This window comes from Drosophila kikkawai, chromosome 2L, assembly GCF_030179895.1.
Source record: "Drosophila kikkawai strain 14028-0561.14 chromosome 2L, DkikHiC1v2, whole genome shotgun sequence".
In the NCBI taxonomy this organism is placed as follows: domain Eukaryota; kingdom Metazoa; phylum Arthropoda; class Insecta; order Diptera; family Drosophilidae; genus Drosophila; species Drosophila kikkawai.
Window position 1 is genome coordinate 26,671,885 of NC_091728.1, and position 23,147 is coordinate 26,695,031.

Sequence of the window (23,147 nt, forward strand, 5' to 3'; positions counted from 1 at the left end):
AAAATTCTGGAATAATAGAAAATTGCATCCCAAAAATGATGCAAAAATTTTGAAAAACAGTCAAGTTATATTTTTTTTTTCTAAAAATTTATCGAACATTTGTATGGCAGCTATATGATATAGTCGTCCGATCCGGCCCGAAATATATAGCAGTGACAGTATATAGAAGACTATATGCACAGTTTCATTCAGATAACTTTAAAACTGAGGGACTAGTTTGCGTAGAAACGGACAGACGGACGGACGGACAGACGGACATGGCTAGATCGACTCGGCTGTTGATGCTGATCAATAATATATATACTTTAGAGGATCGGAAAGGTCTCCTTCACTGCGTTGCAAAGTTCTGACTGAAATTATAATACTCTGCAAGGGTATAACAAGAAAGGAAGCTAACTTTGGCACGCCGAAGTTTGTATACCCTTTCAGATTGCAATTAAATCATTAAGAATCGAGCCATGCTAGTTAAATAATTAAAAAACTAAATTAAATAAAATATATAAAAGTTGTATATTGATACATCGCATATAATAATTTGGTTTTCATATTTATATTATAAATTTAAATGATGAAAACACAAACGAAACAGAGTTTCATAACATTTTACCTATACTTATTATGTTTACAGTTTTCAGTTACAGTTACGATCGTTTCTATGGCAGCTATGTATATAATATAGTTGTCCGATTTTTATGAAATTGGTATACCAAAATTATAAAATAATAAAAAAAATCGTATATCAGAGTAGATAAAAATACGTTAAAAAACAACGAAGGTATAATTTTTTTCCTATTAATTTCCCGATCGTTCCTATGGCAGCTATATCGTCCGATTTTCATAAAAAAACAGCAAAGTTATAATTTTTTTATATACTTATATATACTATATAGGGTCGGAAAGGTCTCCTGCACTGCGTTGCATTCTTCTGACTGAAATTATAATACCCTGCAAGGGTATAAAAAGCTTCTTAACCCACGTCACGTGGGTTTATGAATGGCATAGAGTGGTCTTCTCCGACGAAAAGATTTAATTTAGAAGGACCGGTCGGATATATGTAGGTAGGGGAGAGTGGGGTTAGGTGAACCATGGGGATAGATGAACCACTACAAATACTTCACCTTCTGTCATGATTTTGTGAGCCATCTATATGTGTGTTGCTTACTTAGTCGTCAAACGATTGTTGTCGTTTTTATCGCTAATCGAAGTTTGTATTCGCCGTTTGCAGCTTCAATTGTGACCTAACGTTTTCTTGGAAAAATTTTATAGTGCTTCGCCAGTGGCATTAAACTTCATAAAACTGTATTTTATCGTAAGAGGACGCAAATTATGATATTTCCACGGATACCTCACACAGTTTAAATATTTCGTGTTTTCTTCAAATCACTTCTAATTGGCTAATGACTTGTGGGGATACATGAACCAGTACTTATGGGGATACATGAACCACCTTTCCAAATTTGATTTTCTAAATTTTCCATCGCAGGCTGCCAAAATGGTGAGAAACTACAAACAAAATATCAAATCAGGTTTTGAAAAGAGTGGAATTTTTCCCTTCAACCCACAAAAGTTTTCTGCATCTGACTTTCAGAGACATGAACACAGAAAACACTCACAATCATAATTCTCAACAAATGGCAATCGTACAAGATGAAAATGTGCTCCTGAACACTCCTGCGAGGAACAATAACTCAGTCGAGTCCGCAATGTCTCCCAATATTGACCTGGATGACGTTCTTTTTACGATCAGAATGCATGGGTTCTTGCCAGGAAAATCGCCAGAGGACTTACGAGGGTACCCAAAGGCTAAACCACGAAAACAGACGACTCGGGGAAGAAAACGAGGAAGGAGTATCATTGCTACGGACTCACCGCAGAAAAATTGATCGCGGAAAAACACAATCAGAAAACTCAAAAAAAAAACCTTCGAAAAAAGAAAGGAAGCTAACTTCGGCACGCCGAAGTTTGTATACCCTTGCAGATATTATTTCATTACATTTTACCTATACTTATTACGTTTACAGTTTGACAGTTACAGTTTTACATTCACACCTTTACATTTTCTCTACATCTACCGATCGCTCCTATGGCAGCTATATGATATAGTTGTCCGATTTTCATGAAATTTATACCAAAATTCTAGAATAATAAAATAAGCTTATATCTCAGAGAAGATGAAAATACGTTGAAAAACAACGAAGTTATAATTTGTTTTCTATTAATTTCCCGATCGTTTCTATGGCAGCTATACGATATAGTCGTCCGATTTTCATAAAATTTTTACCAAAATTCAGAAATAATATAAAATGACCATATCTAAAAAATGGTGCAAAAATGTTGGAAAACAGCAAAGTTATCTTTTTTTTTCTAAAAATTTATCGAACATTTGTATGGCAGCTATATGATATAGTCGTCCGATCCGGCCCGTTCCGACATATATAGCAGTGAGAGCATATAGAAGACTATATGCAAAGTTTCATTCAGATAGCTTTAAAACTGAGGGACTAGTTTGCGTAGAAACAGACAGACAGACAGACGGACAGACGGACAGACGGACAGACGGACAGACGGACAGACGGACATGGCTATATCGACTCGGCTGTTGATGCTGATCAAGAATATATATACTTTTTAGGGTCGGAAACGTCTCCTTCACTGCGTTGCAAACTTCTGACTGAAATTATAATACCCTGCAAGGGTATAAAAATAAGAATAAATAGCAATATTGTAATGTTTGATTTCATGCTGTAAAGGTGCAATGTTTATATTCGAACAGAAAGAAGGCAAGCACAAAGAAAAAAATTACACTTTTTTTATACAATTGTAGTTTTTGTGTTATCCTGATAGGTGGTTCAACTATCCCCATAGGGTGGTTCAGGTATCCCCACCCGTGGTGATACCTGAACCATTCGAGACAAAAATTTGGAAAGCAAATAAACTTTACAAAACAAAACATAGTATTTTTGCATAATACTCAATATTCCAAGGAATGTGGGCTCTTTTAGATTTCTATATAGGCAGACCCTTACGTCGAATAGTTCAGTCATAATAATGATTATAAAAAAAAAGTGGTTCACCTATCCCCACTCTCCCCTATTATTTTCATGATCTACGTAAGGATACTAATTTGGAAATTTCGACGGGTTACACACCAGAGTTGGGGGCGTGATGGCATGGGGAGCCCTTTCTTATTATGGTAGCTCATAGCTGTGCCTACTACAATGAATATATTGGCGTACACATTTATATTGAAAGAAGCATTTTCGCAATTTCAAAACCTTTTTGGACTTTTGGCGAGTATTTATAAACCTTTTAACCATCTAACCGTACCTTGCACTCGCAGAAAGTACTTAGTTTCAAAAACGTAATTGAAGAAACTAAAAGAACATTAAACATATTTCTGATTCAAATATTGACAACAAGCTAGATTTACTATCCATGAATCTGTCAATGTATTTAATAAAACCAGACATATGTATGTATAGTTGAGTATGACGCTCCACAAAATTTGGTATCAATTCTTATAGAATATTTATATTGCTTTTCCTCGGCCCAATTTAAATCTTTTGCACAAAGGTGTGAGTTAACTTTACAATACGCAGACCCGATTGCACAGTAGCTCAAACGAACATTCGACATTAACAGAATTAGCTCTTTGCATAACAAAATTTAATTTTACCGTTTATTCCGAAATTATAAAAAGTGGTGCACAAGAATATAATAAGATCATTTATTCCACAACAAACCAAAACCCCTTTGACAAGTATATAAGATAGGGCACGAGAATATTCGTCAAATTTCGTCATAACGAAAACATAAAAGGATAAGAATATCACTGTTATGATCAAAGTAGGTCTTCGAGTCGTAGGTTCTTAACCCGGCCCACTGACACACGTAATAGGGTCTTCCCACACAGCATTAAAGCGCATTTAGCATCCGTTGAACAAATGCTCCATAAGGTTTTGCCGTTCCGAATTTTCCCAAATGGCCCGGCGTTAGTTTAGCATTAAAATCTAACCACGGTTTGTTTGGCGATAGTTAGGCGATAGTTCTTCGGTGCAACTCTGAAAATTTGACCATTCACCACGAAAATGTAAACAAACTTGGCGAGGAACAAATGAGATATGGAATTTAAAACGTGGCGCCAAAGCTACAAGCATGCCCAAATAGTTGTTGGCGTTTTTTCTGTATATTCTTGCCCCAATATGTCCCCAATTGTTACTATTTAATATAAACCGCCTATCTCTACCTTATTTTAAAGATTTTGGATGCCTATACCACCTATAGACACTCTTCGGGGAATTTGCTCTTTGTTAGAGAAAAATCATTAGAAAAACTAAAATTCCTTGTCATTTAATTCATTTAAATTTAGTGCGGATAAATTCTGACGCAATCTGTGCATTTTGCTGTTGTACAACAGCCAAAATAGTTGGTAAATGCTCCATTTCAAATTTGCAACTGCCAATTCGACAGCCTTTGTTTACGTTTTCATGCGCCACAGCTGATCGATCAGCTGTTCGGATGCTAAATGCGCTTTAATGTTGTGTGGGAACACGAGTTTCACATTTGTGAAAAATCCCAAACGTTCCTCACAAATGCGCTGTGTGGGAAGACAGTATAACAGATCAAAATTCGAGCATCAGCCCCTATTCACGAGGACTAGACGTTCAAGAACACTATACACTGCACAAATAAACTTCGAAACGTAACGTTCCCGCACTTTTTAGGCGTTTGCTTCTGCTTTGTAAAAGTTAAAGTTTTGCGATTTTTTCTGAAATAAGTGTTAAGCTAAGTCAAAGTTGGTATGTTAATAAAAAAACATGTGTGTGTCCTGTGTTTGTTTGCATTCGTGGTAAATCGATGTAGAAGTTAACATTTCATTTACAGTAGCATTACTTACATACTTCAGACTTTCGTGGAATAAAACTTGTGACCCCTACGATCTCCTGCCACCAATCTTTCTGTGTTTATAGAATTAGCTTTTTTGAATCGTTCAGTGTCAAAATGAGGTGCTACAAGCTGCTACCCTGTAGCTTATTATATTTTATAGGTACAATGTCAGTTTTTAGAAGCACGCTTTTTTCAATATGGCACAAGGAAACTGTGCTCGAAAAGAAACTTGAGGCAATTCAAAGCCATGTTTTTTCATTCCATATTGATAAGAACAATATTAGCGATGAAGAATACAAGCAATTAAATGAAAAATTAGCCAAATTTTCTAGCAAAATTACGGAAAAGTGGAAAAAATGCTGTAGAAGCCACATATATTTTCAAAAACAAAGTGAAAATTGGCTAAATGAGTCTATTGTGCTAACGGAAAGAGCCTCTAGTAGCTCTGGGCCCCAGTAAAAGCTTTCTTCGATTGCAAACCTCATCGCCAAGTTCAAAGAGTTTCCAAAATTGTTAAGGAAACCCCATGCGAAGAATTGGTCGTGGCTGCTCGCGTGAGTTTGTATAATTCTGGCAAAAGAAATGCATCTCAGATGTTATTGAACCTAGACTCATAAAATCCCACAAAAATTACTAAGAGCGCAGAAGTTGAAAATGCCAGAAATATTAGCCCTTAGGGTAGATAAAGACTTTACAAAAAATACGTACCAGCTAGTTCAAAAAATTATGAAAAATCGTGGGTCAAAAATGTTTTCTTGTTATGATGTTGTGGTAAAGGCTAATAAGGCGACTTATCCTGAGGACATACACATTTCGGAAACTTCAGCGGAAGTCTGTTTGCAGTCTTTGGTTGACCACATGCCTTCATCCATTCACAAAATTTTGATTCATGGAGCAGACATAATAAAGAATGTTTCCCTTCCCATCGGTGTGATGTCCGAGGAAGCGCTTGAGCGCGAAATAAAGATATGCGCAACTATCGCTTGAATCACACTCGAAAAACGTCCAGAATACGATGGAAGACTTCTGACTTTTACTGACATCAGACCCGCTAATATCATCGATGTCAAAATGTACTTCCGCGTTCTCAAAAAAGTATATTGCTTTGGATGACGAGGTGATTCAGCTTTTGGAAAGCATCCCCGAAATTAGCAACAAAGAAATGTAATAATTTTTTTAAATTTATTTTGATTTTCAAATTTTGTTACAATAAAATACTTAAAATTTTTTCAAAAAATATAAGAAAAATTAAAAATGAAAACATTTATTTCTTAATTTAAAAAATTTTAAATTTAAAAAAAACTATCTTAAAATATTTGGTAATTTAAGCCTAGTACTCTGACGAGAAAAACCCGCTGTCTAAATTAGACAGCGGAATCGCTGTTTATTTCGCTACCGAGCTAGTGTGACCAAAAAAAATTAAGGAAAATCCTGAAATGACATGAAAGTGTACTTTTTATGGCGTTTAAGGATTTTCTTTGGTCACACTGGACAGCTGTTTGTAAACAAATATTCAAAAAAAATATTAAAAATATTAATAAATATGGCATTAAAATGTCTTTTGTGGGTTAAATTCCATATTATGGGCTTCCCCTTGACAGCCCCTATCAATGCCACCTTTTTCCTTCAACTTTCCCTCCATTAGGGAAGCGTCATCAGCTGTTTACTATCTTGATCTGGCAACGCCATTCAATTTTCGCAGGCTTCATTTTCGTCGTCAGAGTACCGGAAAAAACGACGTGGCTAAATGTTCTTCTTCTTCTTCTTTTTTCGACACCGTTTTTTTTTATATGGAGTTTGGCCGCTGTCTAAATTTATACAGCGGATTTTTCTCGTCAGAGTACTAGGCTTTATTTTCAAAGCAGATACTCCAAGCACATTAAATCGATAATATAAATTTGTATAGTTGCAGCCCTGGCTTTGTACCAGGGTCTCAAAGTCAAACATACACAGGCCTGCTCTGGTAATCGTAAAATTTTTTCGTTTTCGTTTTGGGCGAAAACGAACCGTTTTCGTTTTTAGCTGCTGGTTTTCGGCAAATTTCTGATATCGGAATGTTTCTTTTCTCATCGTTTCTCACTGCTCAAGCAGCTGGCTTGTGTTTTTGGTAATAAGCAAACAACGTAAAGTACTGCCTTTTATATTTACAATTGCCCTTTTTCCAAGCCAGAAAAAGGCAAAAAATGCTAGAGTTAAACAAATCTAGGCATCTAAGATGCTGCCACACTTTTCACATTTTTAATTCCGGTGGTCTCAATTAATTATTTGGTTAATTTTGACCATTTAAGTAATCAAATTAAATATCATTATTTATAAACAACCATTTTGGCACTCCTTTAAAGTTATTAATGTATTCATTTATATTTTATAAATATTTTTAACTGGCTGTTTCGTTCCACCAACAATATGGCAACCTTGGCGATAACTTTTTGCAGTGAACTTATGACCAATCGCCAAAACGAGAAAACTGGTTGAACACGGCAAAAATTTAGTTGTCAAATCTGAGGTGGGGTCAGAAATAAATTTTTTATAAAATAATTACCTGCCAGAATGATCTTATGGTGGTGTGGAATAAACATCAATAGACCACTGAGTAAACTATTTTTTTCCTTTTGTAAATAAGATCTGATTTCATATAAAAAAAGCCATTTACTTTTCATTCCGGTCAGAAAAAGGTGCCCGTTTTTCAAATCGAAAAAATCTTTCGTTTTCGATTACCGGAGCACCAATTTCTCGTTTTCAAAAACGAAAAAATCTTGCCGTTTTCGATTACCGGAGCAGGCCTGATGATCTGAGCTTTGTTTACTTTTGCCGTGCGCAAAATTTTCTAAAAGTTTAAGGTTGTGTCATATTTTGTAGAAAATACCTTTGAACTATTTTTAGGATGGAAAATGAAAAGCAAGGTATGTTTAATATACAGTGGCTCACAGCTTATTTGACCCACACCTAATTTCCAACTTAAAACAGCTATAACTTCTGAACCATAAGAGCAACCGACAAAAATGAAACGCAGAATGGTAAGCTGACATTTTAACTTAAAAAATATAGTTTAGTTTATTTATTTTAACCAACAACTTCTTAATTAATGAACAAAAACCAAAAATACTGATTATTTTCACGCCACAGCTTATTTGACCCATAATATTTCAAGAACGATTGCGTTGTCCGGTTAGTAAGAATTACGGTTTTTGTCGTTGCTTATGTTGACTGCATTCGCAACCTATGCAGATTCCTCACTTTGGGTAAGATTTGATCGCGAAAGCACGAGTTACGACCATGGGAAAACGCACAACTATAGAACAACGTGAGTTGGTCCTAAATCATTACAAAACAGGACATTCTCGCCGGAATATTGCTGAAATGGTCAATATACCTGATGGCACAGTTAAAGCCATTATACACAGTTTTGTTTTTGAAAATCGCATCGAAAATAAAGGAAGAAAAGCTCCGAAAAAAAATCCCAAAATATCGGCACCAAAAGTAGCTAGTGAGATGCAGGAAATAACCGGGAAGTCTTTTTGTCCAGAAACCATCCGTCGAAATCTCAGAAATAACGATTTACACGGTAGAGTTGCACGTAAGAACCCGTTTATAAATAAGAAAAATCGAGAGTGGCGTTTGAAATTTGCAAAGGAGCACATCAGCAAGGACTCTGAGTTCTGGAACAATGTAATTTTCGCGGATGAGTCCAAATTTAATATTTTTGGGTCCGATGGTCGCACTTACGTATAGCGGAAAGCAAATACAGAGCTGCAAGACAAACACCTAAAACCAACCGTTAAGCATGGTGGCGGCCATGTTATGGTATGGGCCTGTATGTCCGCAGCAGGAGTCGAGACCCTTCAATTTATTGAGAGCACGATAGATAAAAATGTTTATCCTAATATCCTGAAGGACAATTTACTCCAAAGTGCCGAGAAATTCTGAATAAAAGAACATTTTCGATTCTACCAGGACAACGACCCAAAACATAAGTCTGGAATTGTGCAGTATTGGCTTATATACAATTGTCCTCACGTCATGAAACCGCCAGCACAGTCTCCTGATCTCAATGTTATTGAGAATTTGTGGTCGATACTGGACTCAAAAATTCGTGAACGGAATATTTCAAGCAAAAATGACCTGAAAACTGCTTTGATTGAGGAATGGGCTAAAATCCCACCAGAAACCACAAGGAAATTGGTGGAATCGATTCCAAATCGCCTTAAATCCGTTGTGGAACAAAAGGGCGGACATACAAAATATTAAAATTTAAAAAAAAAATCGCGTATAATTTTCTATTAATTAATCTAAGACCTGGGTCAAATAAGCTGTGGCGTGAAAATAAGCAGTATTTTTTGTTTTTGTTCATTAAAAAAAGTTGTTGTTAAAAATGAATAAACTAAACTATATTTTTTAAGTTAAAATGTCAGCTTACCATTCTGCGTTTCATTTTTGTCGGTTGCTCGGTTATGGTTCAGAAGTTATAGCTGTTTTAAGTTGGAAATTAGGTGTGAGTCAAATAAGCTGTGAGCCACTGTAAATCCCTAGCAAGAATTGCTTAATTTGTGTTATTTGTTGTGTATGTGCCTTGTGTTGTTAAACCGATTTATGTTGAAAAGTAAACCCGAGCCCTTGTGTATTGTGGAGCAGAACTAACACGTTGCGAATCTTTGCCAAAAAGTAAATGTTTCGTTTTGATTAAAAGTATACAGGTTTAGAGAATAATAATCATATTTGCGCATTTTTGCGCGTTTTCCGGATAACTGAATGTATTGCAGCTACGTTTGTCTTCAGCAATTTACAGTTGCTCGAAGAATGGAGCAACAAGAGAACGGAAACGTCAATTTCGGATTCGATTTTCGGTCAAATCGGCGTTGATGATGTTAACTTTAGTACGAGAACCGAAATTAATCGAAAAGCCTATAGTTTTCACAATTACATACATGCGAAAAAGGTTGTCAAAATGTGGTCGAAATGTTTCTAATTTTAAAATAAAACATTCTAAATGGCTTTTAAAGAAATGGTCAGTTAAACTAGGTCCTGAAAGGCATTCAACAACTTCGCAAAGTAAATTGGGACGTCCCCGTCTAGATTACTCGGAAGCTGGCTCAAGACTGAAGAGAAAATTGGCTGCCGGTATGGTAGAAAAAAATCCTGCGGCTCTGCTGATCACGCGGCAGCAGTCTCATCAAAGAAGTCAAAAGACGAAGACACTTCATTCGCATGCAATGCGAAAATCGTGGAAGCAACATAAAAGATAAATTGTTATTGTCGGATCCAGTTCCGCAAGCCCAAAGAAATATCGGTGACGGAAATCAATGCGGAAGTAACTTTGCAAACTTTATTGAACCACACTGTCAGCCGTATTCTACTTATGCAAGAAGATGTGATCAAACGGTATATGTTGGAATACCCCTATTCCTCATTCAGAAATACCATAATACCATAACACTTTGGTATAATTGAATATCTAGCTTTGGTCACATTTTTGGTTTCTTTCTTCTTACCTCTCGAACAGCGTGCTTGGTGTGGTGTTGCGAGTGAATATAAAAATTAAATTGACAAAATCAAACTGAACTTCTTGTGTTATTATTTATTTAATCAACAAAACCAACAGTATAAAAATATCACAAGAGCCAAACTAGTGGTTAGTCATGGATTTGATGGATCAACAGGGCAAAGCCATTTTGTTTCTAATTTTGAACACTGACTACACACACTATTACTAAAAACTGTACGAAGTTTTAACACTCTACCTTCAGTATTAGACTTTATGCCGAAAAATCGGGATTTGCGTCCAGTGGGCTGCGCCAATATAGATCTGGAAAGCTTTAGTTCCAATTAGGGAACCGTCTAGCATCGGCCAGTATATTATTGGTTGCTTACTGTGGCGAATTTAAAATCGACAGATTGACCCCAGCAAGCAGTATTCGACTCCCGGTCCAGAGGAGCATCCCAAAGAGGGGCATGACGGGCTAGGAAGCCGAATCGGAGGGATGAATAAATAACTTCTACTGCAGTCAAATCGACCAAATCGAGCGCGGATGCGCGACATTCTTCAGCGGCCAGCGATACAGTTGCGGAGAATTGTCTTGGACGTTAGGCAGTGATCGTCGGTGAACTATTTGACCACAGCCTGACCCCTGCACCCACGCGGGCTTAACCTAAGACCTTTGAAAAGTGAACATAACCCTGATGGATAGTGCAGATTAGGGCCCATCAGGGCAGATAGAAAGCATCCGATGTCCGAGTGCATATTTTCCGTGCTAAATTACTCAGTTAAATGGGATTAAAACCTTTAATGTCAAAAATAGATTTTCTCGAATTTTTCGTCGCTAAATGGCAATGACCTTCATAGGTTAACATATCCTTTATAAAATTAAACTGAAACGATTTGTGAATTTGTTTGAGATCGCTGAAAGCCATAGATATTGTGAAGAAATGCCTTTTGGATAGATTAGAATAATTTATAAAATTTAAGTAATATTAGTAATGCCTAAGAAAATTTCTATTGTTGCGAATTGTGAAGCATAAGGCAGCAGTTTGTTTCTTTTACCTCTTTTGTTTAAACTAATGTTTTAGAAATCCAATCTAAAGGTTAAACCTGGCCTGGTTAAACCGTGGCATGCCAAAGCCAACAAATTTACAGCACACCTTCGAGGGAGATTGATCTTTCGCTGATGGATAAGATGCGTGTCACGTGAGTGTTAATGCAACCTTTTACGTAAGTGAGAACCAAAGCTTAAAGAGAAACACAATGAAATACTATGCTAACTAAAAACTTTAAAATATGAATTAAATAACGCAACATCTGAAATTAACTAACAACCGCAACGTAAAGTTGTTATTTAAGGGGGGACATCTGAGTAACTGGCCAAAAAAAAGCCGATTTTCAAGAATTTTTTTTTGGCCAAATGAAAAAGCAAATCGAAAAATTTTTAATTAGGTTTGATAATGTTATATGTGAAGTACAAAATACATTTTTTTGGAATAAATCGAAAACAAAATGGCGGCTGTGCAGCATTTCTTCGTAGGCCCTATTTTTTTGAAAGGGGTCCATGGCCGGAAACCTAACGTCCTTAATTTTTGGTCAAGAACAAAAAATCAAATTTAGTTAGATTCTTTATCTCAACCGCTATCGACACACGTAGGATTTTTTCGATATTTTGATTTTTAGCAAAATGGTGAGTGATTAAATAAAATTTTCAATTTTCAGAGAAAAAAACGTCACAAAATTTGTTGATAAAAAAAAAGTAAGCAAAAAAAAAATCCTACGTGTGTCGATAGCCATAGGTATTTTGAATATACTGTCAAAATTTCAGATCGATCGGTTAAGATTTGTTCGAGTTAGGTTTCCGGCCAACTCAAAAAAAGTGGTTTTGAGATAAACGCGTTTAAAGTTTTAAAATCGTATATGATTACATGTGAGAGGCATCGCCGCAGAATGGAAAATTTCGACACTTAGAAACTTTTGCCGGACTCTATCTTTAGATATGTTATTTTTAAGACCCTAAAGTATTTTTTAAGCAAAAAAAAAAAAATTTCGATTTTGAAAAAAAGTTACTCAGATGTCCCCCCTTAAGAGGGGGGTAAGGTTAGTTCGGTGCAAAAAAGGCCACTTTTCAAAAAATTATTGTGGCGGAACAGCTAAAGTTAGCTTAATGAATTAAATATCATATAATAACACAACATTTGAATAATTTTTGATAAATTTTGTATTGAAAAATATTTAGAGGTAGAGAAGTTATAGGGAATCTCCCGAGTCGCCTCCAAAAAAAGTTGTTTTGCGGTGTACATCCTAACAGTCCACAGGATCATCCGATCTAAAAAAATTATACCTCATTCGTTAAAGGATAAGTGTCCCGAGGTATTCAGGAAGCGTTTTTTTTTTAGTTTTTTTGTGATTTTTTAGGAAATTTTAAAGTCAAAAACCCGATTTTTGACTAAAAAAAACGTTATTTCTTAATTTAAAAATATATAAAAATTAAAAATTAAAAAAAGGCCGACGTGAATACCTGAGGAATTAGTTAAAGAATGTGTGTGCAAAATTTTAAATCGATCGGTCCAGTAGTTTTTCTGTAATCGTGTACACCGATTTGAAAAATTGAATTTTTCAGGAGAGCGCTTTGAACTTTGTGATTCTCATGCATTGAACACCAACCGACCTTCGTTCAACTCCGCATAACTTCGTCAATTTTACCCTGATCGATGGAAACCTTGGACACAATATTCTTAAGATGTTAAACTTTAAAAATAAAAAATAAAAAAAAATTTACGAAAAAAAAAATTTAATTCCTTAATTGTTAATCTTTGTTATTATGTAAAGCGAATTGTGTTTCAAAAATTTGACAAAAATTCGCCACAACATATACATACTATTTATCTTATACGGTCTTCCCACACAGCGCATCTGTGAGGAACGGTTGAGATTTTTCGCAGATGCGAAACTCGTGTTCCCACAGAGCTGCATCAAAGTGCATCTGCATCCGAACAGCTGATCGATCAGCTGTGGCTCATGAAAACGTAAACAAAGACTGTCGAATTGGCAGTTGCAAATTTGAAATGGAGCATTTACCAACTATTTTGGCTGTTGTACAACAGGAAAAGGCACAGATTGCGTCAGAATTTATCCGCACTAAATTTAAATGAATTAAATGACAAGGAATTTTAGTTTTTCTAATGATTTTTCTCTAACAAAGAGCAAATTCCCCGAAGTGTGTCTATAGGTGGTATAGGCATCCAAAATCTTCAAAATAAGGTAGAGGCAGGCGGTTTATATTAAATAGTAACAATTGGGGACATATTGGGGCAAGAATATACAGAAAAAACGCCAACAACTATTTTGGGCATGCTTGTAGCTTTGGCGCCACATTTTAAATTCCATATCTCATTTGTTTCTCGCCAAGTGTGTATACACTTTCGTAGTGATAGTCAAATTTTCAGAGTTGCACCGAAAAACTATCGCCTAACAATCGCCAAACAAACGGTCGTTACATTTAGATGCGCTTTGATGCAGGTCCAATTGAGAAAATTCGGAACGGCAAAACCTTATGGACCGTTTGTTCAACGGATGCCAGATGCGCTTTGACGGTGTGTGGGAAGACCCTATTAATGTTAAATTACATATCGGTAAATCAGCGTGACCCCCTGCCAGCCTATTGTCCATTTTTTTTTTCAGAAAATCGTAGAAGCCCTTGAGTTTTATTTCAAACTAAATCGTATAAAAGCAAGCTGCTCAGAGCCAGATTGGCAGTGTGTTTCTTGATTTCATTGGATTAGGATATTCTCGTATTTTTTCATTTAAATCAATTTTTATTTATGTATTTATTTTTTTAATTTGTTTTTTATTTTATTTCCCAGTGCAAAGTAAAACATTTTGACCGTTGACGGTATCGGCAGGAACATGTAGATACATGTATCGTTTTTGATTTTTAGAAATAATAACTAATATTTTTGGTTTTTTTTTTCGTTTTCAAAAGAATTTAATTTCTTATGAGTGTAAAGCTTTAAGCTTTATTATAGTAGATTTCGAATATTATATTTGTTATTAGAATTTGCAAGTTTTTCTATTATCTGCTTTTTTGCTTTCTTCAACTTTCGTTATTTTTAATTTATTTAATAAGGATCCGTTGTCCATTACCAAAGCTGCACACATTTTGTTGTAGATTGATTGGTATCTTATATCGAAGTTTGTAAAACAAGCTGAGTTTGATTGACCACAGAAACGAATCGATTAGTTGGTAACAATGCCGTGCTCAATCGGCTGCCATTGTGATAGTTCGAGAAGATCTGGCACCACACCTTCTACAACGAGCTGCGCGTCGCCCCCAAGGAGCACCCCGTCCTCCTGACTGAGGCTCCCCTGAACCCCAAGGCTAATCGCGAGAAGATGACTCAAATCATGTTTGAGACTTTCAACACTCCGGCCATGTATGTCGCTATTCAGGCTGTGCTGAATAACCTCCGGTACGCCTCCCGTCGTACCACCGGTATCGTTCTGGACTCTGGCGACGGTGTCTCCCACACCGTTCCCATCTATGAAGGCTACGCCCTGCCGCAAGCCATCTTGCATCTGGATCTGGCTGGTCGTGACTTGACTGACTACCTGATGAAGATCCTGACCGAGCGCGGCTACTCGTTCACCACTACCGCTGAGCGTTAAATTGTGCGCGACATTAAGGAAAAACTTGGCTATGTCGCCCTGGACTTTGAGCAGGAGATGCCCACCGCCGCCTCCAGCTCGTCACTGGAGATGTCGTATGAGCTGCCCGACGGACAGGTTATTACCATCGGAAACGAGCGATTCCGTTGCCCTGAGTCGCTATTCCAACCGTCCTTCCTCGGCATGGAGGCCTGCGGCATCCACGAGACCATCTACAACTCCAACCACAGTAAACTTTACTATTATATTATCATTTATACTATTATATTTTTTCTTTCTTATTGTTAAATCATGCGATATACATATGTACATATATTCTAATAATTATCTATGCCTATTTTACCGACTCGATAGATCACTCCACGGTCGTAAGAATAAAAAGGGATCATCAGAGCTATGCTCTTGTGGCAGGTGATCATAATCAGGCCTGCTCCGGTAATCGAAAACGGCAAAATTTTTTCGTTTTCGTTTTTGAAAACGAGAAATTGGTGCTCCGGTAATCGAAAACGAAAGATTTTTTCGATTTGAAAAACGGGCACCTTTTTCTGGCCGGAATGAAAAGTAATTGGCTTTTTTTATATGAAATCAGATCGTATTTACAAAAGGAAAAAAATAGTTTACTCAGTGGTATATTGATGTTTATTCCACACCACCATAAGATCATTCTGGCAGGTAATTATTTTATAACAAATTTATTTCTGACCCCACCTCAGATTTGACAACAAAATTTTTGCCGTGTTCAACCAGTTTTCTCGTTTTGGCGATAGGTCGATAAGTTTACCGCAAAAAGTTATCGCCAAGATTGCCATATTGTTGGTGGAACGAAACATTCAGTTAAAAATACTTATAAAATATAAATGAATACATTAATAACTTTAAAGGACCGCCAAAATGGTTGTTTATAAATAATGCTATTTAATGTGATTACTTAAATGGTCCAAATTAACCAAATAATTATTTGAGATCACCGGAATTAAAGCTGTGAAATGTGTGGCAGCATCTTAGGTGCCTAGATTTGCTTAACTTTAAGCCTAGTACTCTGACGAGAAAAACCCGCTGTCTAAATTAGACAGCGGAATCGCTGTTTATTTCGCTACCGAGCTAGTGTGACCAAAAAAAATTAAGGAAAATCCTGAAATTCCATTAAAAAAGTACTTTTTATGGCGTTTAAGGATTTTCCTTGGTCACACTGGACAGCTGTTTGTAAACAAATATTCAAAAAAATATTAATAAATATGGCATTAAAATGTCCTTTGTGGGTTAAATTCCATATTATGGGCTTCCCCTTGACAGCCCCTATCAATGCCACCTTTTTCCTTCAACTTTCCCTCCATGAGGGGTGTCTAAATAAATCAAATGAATTATTTAGACAGCGCGATATCAGCTGTTTACTATCTTGATCTGGCAACGCCATTCAATTTTCGCAGGCTTCATTTTCGTCGTCAGAGTACCGAAAAAAACGACGTGTCTAAAAGTTCTTCTTCTTTTTTTTTCGACACCGTTTTTTTTATATGGAGTTTGGCCGCTGTCTAAATTTATACAGCGGTTTTTTCTCGTCAGAGTACTAGGCTTTACCATTTTTTATGCCCATATGATGCTGTAATGCAGTTTTCATTAATTAGCTACTTCATTAGAACCTTGAAAGAGTCAGCTATATTGTCATTTTGTTTGGATTTTCCTTGGATTTTGCTTGGATTATTTTGGTAATACGACTACGGTCACACCGACCGTAAAAGGTAAACAAAAAAAACGGCCGCCATTCGCGGCGTATTACTATGAATTTCTGAATTCCTCTTCGAAGTATTCTTGCATAAATAAATGCAGAATCGTTTAAATTTATGTTTTTAACCTATAATGCTTAACATTTTTTTAATTATTACAAAAAAAATAATTTTAATTAATTTTACAGCGCAAGAACCTTGCTACCGCAAAACATATTATTTTTGCTAATTTTTTAATATATTTTCAGTTCAAAAAACAAGCGAAATTATATAAAAATAAAATTCTCATTGTGAGACCATACTGTCAATGAGCTGGCTAATACATTTTTCAATTACAATTTTCTTCATTAAACCCGTATTTTGTTATCGAGTATCTAGTATATAATATGTAGATCTATCGATTATCGCGGCAATGAAGTAGCTAATGCATTATTCTAATGCATTAGAGCGCCATATAGTCGTCTTGCTCGCACTTGTGTAAAACGCTATAGCGCTGTCAAATCTTTAATGAAGTCTCTAATGCCCATATGATACACTAATGCAGTTTTCATTAATTAGCTACTTCATTAGAACCTTGAAAGAGACCACTATATGTGTAATTTTGTGTAATTTGGCTTGAATTTTGCTTGGATTATTTTGGTAATACGACTACGGTCACACCGACCGTAAAAGGTAAACAAAAAAAACGGCCGCCATTCGAGGCGTATTACTATGAATTTCTGAATTCCTCGTCGAAGTATTGTTGCATAAATAAATGCAGAATCCTTTAAATTTATGTTTTTAACCTATAATGCTTAAATTTTTTTAAATTATTACCAAAAAAAAATTTTAAATTAATTTTACAGCGTAAGAACCTTGCCCTCGCAAAACAAATTATTTTTGCTAATTTTCTAATATATTTTCAGTTCAAAAAACAAGCGAAATGATATAAAAATAAAATTCTCATTGTGAGACCATACTGTCAATGAGCTGGCTAATACATTTTTCAATTACAATTTTCTTCATTAAACCCGTATTTTGTTATCGAGTATCTAGTATATAATATGTAGATCTATCGATTATCGCGGCAATGAAGTAGCTAATGCATTATTCTAATGCATTAGAGTGCCATATAGTCGTCTTGCTCGCACTTGTGTAAAACACTATAGCGATGTCAAATCTTTAATGAAGTCTCTAATTAATGCGGCAGTGTCATGCCAGTATAATTAATGCGGCAGTGTCATGCCAGTATTACCTTTTTCTGACTTTTAAAAAGGGCAATTGTAAATATAATAGGCAGTACTTTAAATACTAAAGCTTAACCTCCAGAGGGCGCCAAAATTAGCGGTTCGCGTCTGGAATATATCGATAGTTGCCACTCGGAGTGGCACATCACTGTTGTCGGAATCATTTTTTTAAAGTTTCGTTGATTTTTTTCGATTTTGTTTTTGAGAAATGTTACTTTGCTAAATTTTAGGAAGAAACCCTCATCATTTACTTTGATCTCTTTAAAATGATCTTCAAGAAACAAGTGAAGCTTAAGCTAGTACTAACATGAGGCTGGCACTAACATAAGATACATTTTTTGAAAGCAGCCAAACTCCATATAAAAAAGCAGAACTTTCTGACTTTTCTTTTTCGCGGGTAGTAACATGAGATAAATGTTGCTATCGCAAAAGCTAAAAGCGTCGCCAGACCAAAAAAAACTATACAGCTATGATTTCGAAGCGAATCAAATGAATTGATGTCATTCGAAAGCAGATATGGGGGAAAATTTTAAGAAAACAAATGCTTTATAGGGTCTTCCCACACAACATTAAAGCACATTCAACATCCGTTGAACAAACGGTCCATAAGGGTTTGCCGTTCCGAATTTTCCCAAATGAACCGGCGTTAGATCAACATTAAAATCTAATACTGTCTTCCCACACAGCACATTTGTGAGGAACGTTTGGGATTTTTCAGAAATGTGAAACTCGTGTTCCCACACAACATTAAAGCACATTCAACATCCGAACAGCTGATCGATCAGCTGTGGCTCATGAAAACGTAAACAATGATGGCTGAAGCGGCCGATGTGGGAGTAAAATGAAAAGTTTATAAACTATTTCGGCCGTTTAACAACAGCAAACCCACAGATTGCGTCAGAATTTATCCGCTCTAAATTTAAATGAATTAGATGGCAAGAAATTTGAGTTCCTCTAATGATTTTTTTCTAACAAAGAGCAAATTCCCCGAAGAGTGTGTGTAGGTAGTATAGGCTTCCCAAATCTTTAAAATAAGGTAGAGGTAGGCGTTTTATATTAAGTAGTAGCAATTGGGGACACTTTGGGGCAAGAATATACAAAAAAAAAAAACGCCAACAAGTATTTTGGGCATGCTTGTTGCTTTGGCGCCACATTTTAAATTCCATATTTCATTTGTTCCTCGCCAATTTTGTTTACATTTTCGTAGTGTTGGTCAAATTCAGAAGAAGAACTCAGAGTTGCACCTAAAAATTATCGCCTAACTATCGCCAAACAAACGGTCGTTAGATTTAGATGCGCTTTGATGCCGGTCCGTTTTTGAGAAAATTCGGAACGGCAAACCCTTATGGACCTTGTTCAATGGACGGTGGATGCGCTTTGACGGTGTGTGGGAAGACCCTATTAAGAGTGTTTTCTGAGTAGGCACATAAATAATAGCATTTTCTGAGCAAATTTGGGTGTTGATCCAAATAGGCACAAAAAGAGCTCATATGCGTGAGCATATTCGGAGCTGCGTAAGTAAATACAAAGTAAAAACCTCGCTTAAATTAACGGTGTGTAATTCGCTTATCGCAAGATAGTCAAAAATTGACCATTTTATTTAGTGTCCAGAGATCAAGTCGGGCAGAGTACCAAAAAATAATTAATGCCCTGAAGGCAAAGAATCGATGCTGTGGGGACCCTCTGCCATCAGAGCTGGACGGATTTAATGAACCCCAAATGGATTCAGAATATATTTTGGAGCCAAATTTTATTGAAAATGATGGATACTCTAGTCATAATAGTGACATGTTTGAATCTTCGGAAGACCTTGAGATCAAATCTCTTTGGGATGAATTATCTAATTTTTTTTTATCTGTTTTTTTTTTTTTTTTCTTTTTTTTTTTAGGCTTTGCTTTTATTTATTGAATCTTCTCATTTATGAGACTAACAATAAGTGTATCAAATCTTACAATACTACCTAACTAGCAGTCATGAGACTGGTACAGAGTAGATGGCCCTGAATAATTATGGCTGGGTTGGATGGTCGTTACGTAGAAGGCGGCTTCTTCTGGAGACTCGTATCAAGTCCCTTGCTAAAGGATTTGGATGGGTGGAGAGTTTTTCCTTGTAGGACGCTTTTTGTTTTTCTATTTCGTTCTTAACTGCAGGAATGCCGAGATCCCTGTGGATGTTTTCGTTGCGAATATACCATGGTGCCCCAGTGATAGTTCTCAGGATTTTTGATTGGGCGCGCTGTATGATGTCTAGATTGGTACTGCACGCGTTCCCCCAGAGCTGGGAGCCATACGTCCATATTGGCTTTAGTGTGGAGTTGTAGAGCAGGACCTTGTAGTCCAGACACAGAGGCGATCGGGAGTTTATGAGCCAGTGGAGGCTGCAGGCTTTTAGTTTTAGATGAAGTTTCTTGCATTCAATATGTCTTCGCCATGTTAGGCGTCTGTCCAGGTGGACGCCCAGGTACGTTACCACGTTGACTTCGGGGATCAGTGTGCTGTTCAGGTAGAGCGGGGGGCATGTTTGTCTGTTGAGGGTGAACGTTATGTGCTTACACTTTTGTTCATTTATTTTAATACGCCAATCAGATAGCCACTTCTCGACTACCTTGAGGTGGTTGGCGAGCTGGGCTGTTGCACGGACTGGGCATCTGGAACGGCTGAGGATCGCAGTGTCATCAGCGAAAGTGGATAATGTTAGCTGGTCGCTTGTGGGGATATCCGCTGTGTATAGAACAAATAGGGTAGGCCCGAGTGCGCTTCCTTGTGGGACTCCAGCTTCGATTGAATAGGTGCCGGATGTTGTTGCGTTGCACCTCACTGCGAAGACTCTGTTGTAGAGATACGACTCAAGTAATTTGTGTGTGTATACCGGCAAGAGTGTTTTTATTTTGTGCATGAGGCCGTTGAGCCAGACGCGGTCGAATGCTTGAGAAACGTCGAGAAATATCGCGCTGCAATATTCTCGATGCTCGAAGGCTGTGCGAATTTCTGATGTTATTCTGTTAACTTGCTCGATAGTTCCATGTTTTTCTCTGAAGCCAAATTGATGAGCTGGGATAATATTGTGAGCTCCCAGATAAGGGATTATGCGCTTTAGTAGGCATTTTTCAAATAACTTGGACAAGCATGATAGTAGACTTATTGGTCGGTAAGATAACGGAATCGTGTGGTCTTTTCCGGGCTTCGGTATCATTATAATTATAGATTTTTTCCATTTTGTTGGGTAATGGCCGAGACTTATGATCCCATTGAAGATTTTACAGATGACCTCAATAGCACAATTCGGAAGTTCAATTATCATTTTTTGAGTTATTAGGTCAACGCCGGGAGCCTTTTTCGGCTTCAGTTCCCTGATGACCTTCGTTATCTCGTTCGGACGAAATGATGCTGGAGTAGATTCCGTTTCAGTGTGGATTTGCGGTAGATCAAATGGATTTGCAGCAGGGTTCGGCTGGAAAACGCCCTGGAGATGTGAGGCAAAAGTTTCGGCTCTGTCTTTGTCGCTGCGGGCCCAGCAACCAGATGACTTTCTTATCGGGGTGATGGTTTCAGCCGGTGAGCTTAAATTTGGGTGAGCTCTCCATAAGGGATGCTTTGTGCTGGTTGGCGAGAGTTTTTCAATATATCTTAATTGTGCTTTTTCGGCATCTTGCTTCAGGGCCCGGCTTAGTTTGCGTGTGACTTCATTTAGACGTTGCTTTGTGCTTGGCGATCTATTGGTTTGCCACGCCCGTCGCAGACGCCTCTTTTCTTGGATAAGCTGTTCAATTTGCTGGTTCGTTTTGAATTTGATTTTTTGCACATCCGTCTGTTGTGGTGTTGAGATTCTGGCTGCAGTCACAAGTACCTCTTCCAGTGCGGAGGTGGAGGAGTCGATGTCGGTTTCAATATTGAGCTGGGGGGCTAGCTCAATGTGGGAACTCACATACTTTTTGTATTTCATCCAATTGGTTCTGTGCGACGTCAGCCTATAGGGGCGATCCGTAGTTTCTGGGCTTTGAAGGAGAGTTATCAACAGCGGCGAGTGATCTGAAGAAAGGTCAGGAAGGGCCTTGGCGTTTATTAAATTTCGTGGGATGTTTTTTGTCACCGCGAAGTCAATTAGATCGGGTATCTTTCTGGGGTCTGCTGGCCAATATGTGGGGCTACCAGGGGAAACATAGTCCAGCTTATTTCTCACATTGATGAGAGCGTTATACAGTTGTCTTCCCTTGGGGGTCACGAGGCGGGATCCCCAATGCGTATGCTTGGCGTTGTAATCTCCTGCAGCTATAAATCGATCTCCAAGTGAGTTGTAAAAATCCATGAATTGACCTTCAGAGATTGTAAAGCGAGGTGGGCAGTAGACAGCAGCAATGCAAAGGTTGCCGTTACCTGACTGCACTTTTATGGACGTAGCTTGCAGGTAATTTGTTGCAAACCTTTGGTGGAAGTGGTGTTTGATGCGTTCTCTGATAAGGATGCCGGTCCCGCCGTGGGCTTTACCATCTGGATGATCTGTGCGGTAGAAGGTATAACCTCTTATATGAAAGTTGTATCTGCTTGTGAGGTGCGTTTCAACCAATAGCATGGCGTCGATGTGGTTTTCGTTTAGAAATTGTATTAGTTCAAGTTTATGCCGTGAGACGCCGTTGGCATTCCACGTGGATATACGTAGATTGGACATTGATTATTTTGACTGTTGTGCTACGAGCAGCTGTATCACCATATTCTGATTCTGGACGAGCGTTTGCATGGTCGTTTTCATAAATGACATGAGTTCCATCATGCTTTGTTGCATGGTCACCATCATGGATTCCATGTTGTTTTGTGGCTTCTCTGGGGCCTGCTGAGCATTTACTGAGTTTGAGGGGAGTGGATTTTGTATACCTGTCCGTAGAGCTTCGGCGTAGGAGATGCCCGTGGGGGCATTTAGCGGACCAAAAGAAGATCTGGCTGCTTTGGCAAAAAATACATCTGGAGTAGTTTTTGAATTAAAATACACATTTTGTGTATTTTGTTGACGTGTAGCTGTCGCTCTTCGCATGCGACTCTTCAGCTCCTTGTAGACCTCACAGCCTCTGTAGTTAGCTGTATGGTTTCCTCCGCAGTTTCCACATTTTTTCGTGTTGGGGTCTTCTTTGTTCGCAGGGCAGTGTGCGGAGTTGTGGAAGTCTCCACAGACTACGCA

The 23,147-nt window shown here is 37.5% G+C and overlaps 1 protein-coding gene across 1 annotated transcript; it reads left to right on the forward strand.

The window, feature by feature from the left end:
* The first annotated feature begins 14,128 nt into the window (after window positions 1-14,128).
* On the forward strand, window positions 14,129-15,321 carry LOC108070927 (uncharacterized). Its single transcript, XM_070289207.1, has one exon. The coding sequence runs from the start codon at window positions 14,759-14,761 to the stop codon at window positions 15,029-15,031; it is 273 nt and encodes a 90-aa protein (XP_070145308.1). The 5' UTR covers window positions 14,129-14,758; the 3' UTR covers window positions 15,032-15,321.
* The last annotated feature ends 7,826 nt before the right edge of the window (window positions 15,322-23,147 follow it).

What these genes read in the sequence shown, in the direction of transcription:
- LOC108070927 (XM_070289207.1), top strand. Translation starts at nt 14,759, where the DNA reads ATGACTCAAATCATGTTTGAGACTTTCAACACTCCGGCCATGTATGTC.